This window comes from Colobus angolensis, unplaced genomic scaffold (genome assembly GCF_000951035.1).
Source record: "Colobus angolensis palliatus isolate OR3802 unplaced genomic scaffold, Cang.pa_1.0 Scaffold138, whole genome shotgun sequence".
Lineage (NCBI taxonomy): Eukaryota > Metazoa > Chordata > Mammalia > Primates > Cercopithecidae > Colobus > Colobus angolensis.
The window spans coordinates 4,043,311-4,049,902 of NW_012114466.1; the positions used below are offsets into that span (position 1 = coordinate 4,043,311).

Consider the following 6,592-nt stretch of genomic DNA (forward strand, 5'->3'; position numbering starts at 1 on the left):
TCACTCTATGATTATTTCTTCAGTTATAAATTTTAAGAAATGGAATTATTGGGTCAAAGAATATGTTTTATTCTATTAATATTTTAATATTTTTTAAAGAGGATGATAGGTATAAAGTACAGAATGCAAAGAACACAAGAGGGGATGCAGTGAAAGGAAGTTTTCTTTTCTCTGCCAGCCCCTAGCTACCGGTTCTCTTCCCCAGCGGCAGCCTTCATCGCTGTAGAGTCTAAATTATCACATTGTCAAATAGTATCCAAATGTATCTTGAGACAAAAATACCTTCCAGAAAGTTAGATCAATTTACACTCCCACCATTTCTGAAACCCCCACCTGTGCAGGCAGTTTGCTTACTTTTGCGTTTTCACCATTCTGGTAGGCAAAAATGCCATCTCATTATTCTACTTTGCATTTATTTCATTTCTAGGTGATGGGTTTTTTCGTGTTTATTGTACTTTTCTTTAAGTGAAAATTAAATGCTATTTTTTAAACTTTTAAGTTCAGGGGTGCAAGTGCGGGTTTGTTACACAGCTAAACTTGTGTCGTGGGGGTTTATTGTACAGATTATTTCATCACCCAGGTATTAAGCCTAGTATTCATTAGTTATTCTATTTTTCCTGATCCTCTCTCTCCTCCCAACCTCCATCCTCATTCTCCTGAGGGTGAAAATGCTCTTGTTCTCCAGTAGGCCCCAGCGTGCATTGTTCTCCTCTATGTGTGCATGTGTTCTCATCATTTAGCTCCCACTTATAAGTGAGAACATGTGGTATTTGGTTTTCTCTTGCTGTGTTAGCTTGCTAAGGATAATGGCCTCCACTCCATCTATGTCCCTGCAAAAGACTTGATCTCATTCTTTTTTATGGCTGCATAGTATTTCAAGTTAAGTGTTACAGTCTTTACTTTCAGATGGGTATTAGAGTGCAAACTCCATTGTTCAAGGTCTCAACACTAATGGCTAATTAGGGACAGAGCTAGGATTCAAGTCCAGGTCCACCTGCCTCCAGTGCTCCTAATGACTTTCATGAGTGGTATTTATTTATATATCTTCTCTTTCCCAATTAGATGAGAAAAACATCTCCCTGTACAGATACTAAGACACCTTTCCTTCTGGCCTGGGATTCAGTAAGTAACAAGTGCCTTCTTTGTGCAGATGCCTTCCTGTATGGTTTGAGGTTACTGTTACAAAAGGTTACAGATGTACAGCTTAGGAAATGTGTTTGTTCTTTAATGTTAGGTGGAAGAAATTGTTCATGATACAATTACTAGGAACCTACATGCTTTTTATAATATGCTACGCGCATATGACCTTGGAGACACAGGGCTCATTGGCCGAAATAATTTCAAGAAAATCTTGCACGTCTTCTGCCCATTTTTAACGAATGCGCATTTCATAAAGTAAGTTTTTTGTAACAAAATTAATTCATGTCATGTTTTTCATAAGGCCCATTCCATAATTCTAAACCTTTTCTGTGTGTTTTTGAAATATTAATAGGTAATATTAATAATAACTGCTATTTACTGAATCCTTGCTAAGCACTGGACATCGCTTAAGAGTTTGACATGCATTATATGATATAGTCCTTATCACAGCCATGTAAGGTAGCTAACATTATTCCTTTCTACGGACAAAGAAACTGAGGTCTGGAGAAGTTAAATACTCACTCCAATTTGCACAGCTGTTGAGTTGTGAGGCCTGGGTTCCCTCCTGGGGCTCTATGATTCCTGAGCTCTCTTTTTTCTTCTTGCAAGCAAATATCTTTCCTTTATTTTTTAGTAATATCTTGTAAGATATTGTTCAAGATGCAAAGATTTCATCTCAGCTCTTGTGGAATGGAGATATTTTGTGTGTGCGAGTTGCAACAGTGAAATATGCTGCCTTCTGATAGAGCAAGAGCTTCGTGTACTTTTAAAACCACAATGATCAAATATTGATAACCGAGCAATATAATGATACGCAGTCAACTCATGGAGAAACCCCATCTCTACCAAAAATACAAACTTAAGCCGGGTGTGGTGACACATGCCTGTAATTCAGCTACTCGGGAGGCAGAGGCAGGATAAAGATTTCATCTCAGCTCTTGTGGAATGGAGATAGCCTGGGCAGCTAGAGCAAAACTCCGTCTCAAAATAAAAATCAAAAACAAAAGTCAACCAACCAACCAAACAGAAAACCACTTTGCAGTCCCATTGCCATTAGGAACCATGCAGGTGGTTCCCAGGCCCTCCATGAGCCTCTCATCTCTCAGCGGCTGAGACTGTGCAACCAGGTTGCCTAGGCTGAATTAGTTCCAAACCTGGGCGAGAGACTTAACCTCTCCAAGTCTCTGTTTCTTCATCCAGATATTTCTTACTAGAGTTGTGATAAGGATCAAATGAGATCTTATACACAAAGCCTTACTACCTCAGGGCCAAGCATGTGGTGAGGCCTCAGCCAGTGTTTGCTGCTGCCGCTGCTGCTGGTCTCAGCTCCAGCTGGGCTGACCTGCTTTCCACTCCTTGAAAACTCTGGGCCCTGTCTTGCCTCTGGACTTTTAGACCGTCTTTCCCTCTATTCCAAATGAACAGTCTCTCCCAGCTGACCAAAGTTCAGTGAGGTAGGTGTTATTCTGGTTTGTTCACAGTCGTGGCAACAGTAGTTAGCACAGTGCTTCATACGTAGCCACATGAATATTTACGGGAGCGATTATGATACTAGTGAGCACTTATTGAGCAAAGTGTGGCTTCAGAGCTCATGCTCAGCCCCCAGCTGTATGCAGATCATCATAAGGATACCATAGTACTGTTATTACAGCTGCGATTTATTAAGCACGTATACATAGAGCATGTCAGCGCCAGCGCTAACAGCTTTATGTGGATTGTCGCATTGGTCATTGCAGCAGTCCTTGGTACTTTTATTATCTACATGTCACAGATAAGGAAACTGAGACACAGCAAGGGTAGGGAATGTGGTTCTCAGCACTTTTGGTCTCGGGACACTTTTATACTCTGAAGAATTATCGAGGACCTCAAAAGCTGTTTCTCATATAGAGTATGTCCTTATATACCATATCAGAAATTAAAACTGAGACATTTTTAAAGTGTCATTGCAGAAAGAAGTGTACTTCCTTACTGTGCTTTCATATAGGCTCAGGGAAAACTTTGGAATTTCAAAATAGTGGTTTGTTGGACAATAATGAGGTTACAGCAGTTATAGCAAGTGTAACTGAAGGTCTCTAGTAGAGAGCCCAGTAGAAAGGCTATAAAGAAACTGAGTTAATCACTGAAAACCTACTCCTAGTTCCTCATTTACACCCTAAGCCTACAATCTTAAAAATGTTAGAAAACACAGCCTACACAAGAATACATTTTATCTGTGGTCAGAGTGAGGACATGATCACACATGTTGCCTCTGACGGACTCGACTCTATGCATAGAAGAGTTGAGTGAAAAAGGCAAATCACACCTCATGGTTCTAGCCTCACTGATGCTCTGGAAGTGTCCTCAGACCACACTTTGTGAGCCCCTGCCTTCAGTCATATAATTTTTTATAATTCCTTTTTTACATTTACTACATCTGCATTGCAGAATACTTTATATACAATACACTGCACACATTTAAATGATACAATGTGATGAAATTCATCATGTGTCAATATCCATAAAATCATCACAAGCTGTCAATCAAGATATCAAATATTTTCACCCCAAAAATCTTCTATATGCCCTTTAGCAATTCATCATCACTCCCTCCTCCCACCTCCATGAAAACACTGATCTGCTGTCTTTCATGGTAGATTACTTTGTGTTTTCTAGGACTTTATGTAAATGGAAGCACACAAGATATTCTCCTTTTTGTCTGGCTTTATTCACTAAGCATAACAATTTTGTGATTCTTTCATTTTGTTTTATATATACCAACAGTTCTTTCCTTTTCACTGCTGAGTAGTATTCCATTGAATGGATGTACCATAGTTTGTGTATACATTCATCTCTTGATAGGTATGTGGTTTGTTTCTAGTTTCTAACTATTACCAATAAAGCTGTATATGTACTGTTTGGTTATTACAAATAAAGCTGTATATATTTGTGTAGACACACATTTTCATTTTTCATTGGTAAATGCCTAAGAATAGAGTGGTTGTACCGTTTTACATTCCCACCAGCAGTGGATGAAAGTTGTAGTTACTTGCATCGTCACCAACACTTGGCAGGGTCATTCTTTTCCATTTTGGTTACTCTACTGAGTGTGTTTTAATTATTTTTTAAAACTCAGACTCTGCAGTAAGATCCAGGACATTGGTTCAGGAAGAATCCTTTACAAGAAACTTTTGGCACACATAGGAATTGATGGCCCACCCACTGTCTCTCCAGTTCTTGTTCCCAAGGATCAGCTGTTAAGTGAACATTTACGAAAAGATGAACAGCAGCAGCCAGATCTTTCTGAGAGGTAAAATTAAGCAAAATGAATGCACATATCAAAACCACAGTGTCTGTCATGGAATAGGTATTTAGTAACTATTTGTTGACTGAGTATTTTAATATTTCATTTTATAAATAAGAAAGATGGCACACTAGAAAGACAGTGATTCGAGTCAGGGAATTTTAGAGCAAGCAGAGATCTTAGGAATTATTGAATTTACCTTTTAAATTTAGAAATGAAAACACTGATGTCTGAGAGGTTTGGGGACTTGGCTCACAAACTTAGTGACTGGCCTGGGTCAAGAATCTGGGCCTCCTGACTCCCAGAGACAATCTGTAGCTTCTCTATTACATACCTGCATTCACATTTACTCTCTTCCAGAAGCTTAGATTCCTTACCACCATTTAATATTTATTGTAACATACATCCATTAAACCAGTTAACATTTTTTAATATGAATGATAGAATGGTTAAAATGATTTCCAAATTGAATTGTAACAATAAAACATACTTAGTAAATCTATAAAAAATTAGCCTGATGAATATTCTAACTCTTCTTCCTTTTAAAAATATAGGTTTAGTTTAATGAAAAGATATTATTTTAACTTGCTCATTCATAGCTTATAATAAATTCATAATGAAAGGTAAAATGTAGAACTATTCAGCAGACTTCACTTTGTCATAGCCCTTTTAAAAAGTTCTCAAGTAAAGAGCAATGGGAGTATTTTAATGATATGCTAATTACATTTGAATACCTGGGCTCTTCAGTAGTAGCAGCTTTATAAATGGGCATAAAAATGGTATTTTAAGAGACGGGTTAAATATTCCATGATAAGATATGTCTGCTTCCTAAAACTGGTGAAAGAAGCAATGGCAATGAAACATTTCATAAAATGTAGCTTTCCCGGAGAGCTCTTAAAAATCAAGAGACGCAGCAGGAAAGGAATAGAAGTCCATTCTCCATGACTGTCTCAGAGCTCTTTTTCCCCCAAAAATATGGGGCCCAAGAGACTTCCAGAGAGCTGAGGAAATCACTGTCCTGCAAACACCCATGCCCACACGCTCAGACACATCCACTCTGACACTCACAGAACAGCACATTCAATTTGTATTTTATAAATCAAATTGATTTATGGAGTAACTGTGGACTTCCCTTCATTTCCATGGATGTCTGATGACTTCCTCGATCTAGTTACCACAAAACAGCCTATTTCTTTCATTTAAAGCTTTCTAATGGGCTCTGACTTCAAATTTTTCCACTTCACAAAAAATATCCCTTTTCAACCCTGTGTGCCCAGTCACATGCAACCTTTGGCCAGCTCAAAGCATAATTGAAAATCTCTAGGACAATAATAATTGTCTCCCTTCAAGTCCCCCCTGCCCCCAGCCTGCCACTGTATATGGGCTTTCACTTGGACACTGTGCTGGGGACCTCCAGTTCTGGCCCTGGAACCTACCAGCCAGGGGAGGGTAAGAAGTCCCTGAGTCAGTCCACCCTTCCCAGCTAGTGAACCGAGGATGGGAAACTTTCTTACTGTCACGAGTTACATGGAAATGGGTGCAGTCTGGAGGAAGCACCCTGCCTGTGTCCATTGGGACACCAGGTCTAAATGTCTGCTTGTGATTTTAGAACCAAGCCCACGGAGAATAAAACCACCCGGATCAAGAGGATGACCATAGAAGAAGTGATTGAAAAATTCAAAAACTGTATACAGCAGCAGGACCCAGAATTCAAAAAACGATTTCTTGACTTCAGCAAGGAGCCTAATGGAAAAATTAACGTGCATGACTTTAAGAAGGTAGGAGAATGGATTTCTCTTCATTTCCTTCCTGCAAAAGTTCAGTTGTTTTCTTATACTAACATACTTTAAAGGACAATGGCTTATCCCAGGATGCAGCAGATCCATTTCTAGGCATCTTTCAACAATTTAAAAGGATTTTTTTTTTTTGGCCAAAAAATTGTCATTGGCACATTTCTTAGAGAATACTTTCAACATGGATGTGGCCAGCCTTTGATATTTACACTTTTACATATCGGAAGCATTTATTGATGTAGTTTGGCTCTCTGCTCCATGCCTGGCACTGGGCATCACGGGGCGGCCTGAGGGTGGGAGTACAAAGCCACTCCGGCCCCTGCCTGCCAATGGAGAGTTCCCAGTCACAGAGCTGTGGTTTGTTCCTCTAGAATAAAAA

General features: G+C 39.2%; 1 protein-coding gene across 4 annotated transcripts in view; it reads left to right on the forward strand.

Moving 5' to 3' along the window:
• Positions 1-6,592, forward strand: part of EFCAB6 (EF-hand calcium binding domain 6) — a 328,394-nt gene that overhangs the window by 165,443 nt on the left and 156,359 nt on the right. For all 4 annotated transcript variants that reach the window (XM_011934784.1, XM_011934785.1, XM_011934783.1 and 1 more), the window contains 4 exons: positions 1,063-1,122; positions 1,235-1,395; positions 4,253-4,426; positions 6,030-6,198. In XM_011934784.1, the coding sequence (XP_011790174.1) occupies positions 1,063-1,122; positions 1,235-1,395; positions 4,253-4,426; positions 6,030-6,198 (564 nt within the window). The remainder of the gene's footprint in view (positions 1-1,062; positions 1,123-1,234; positions 1,396-4,252; positions 4,427-6,029; positions 6,199-6,592) is intronic.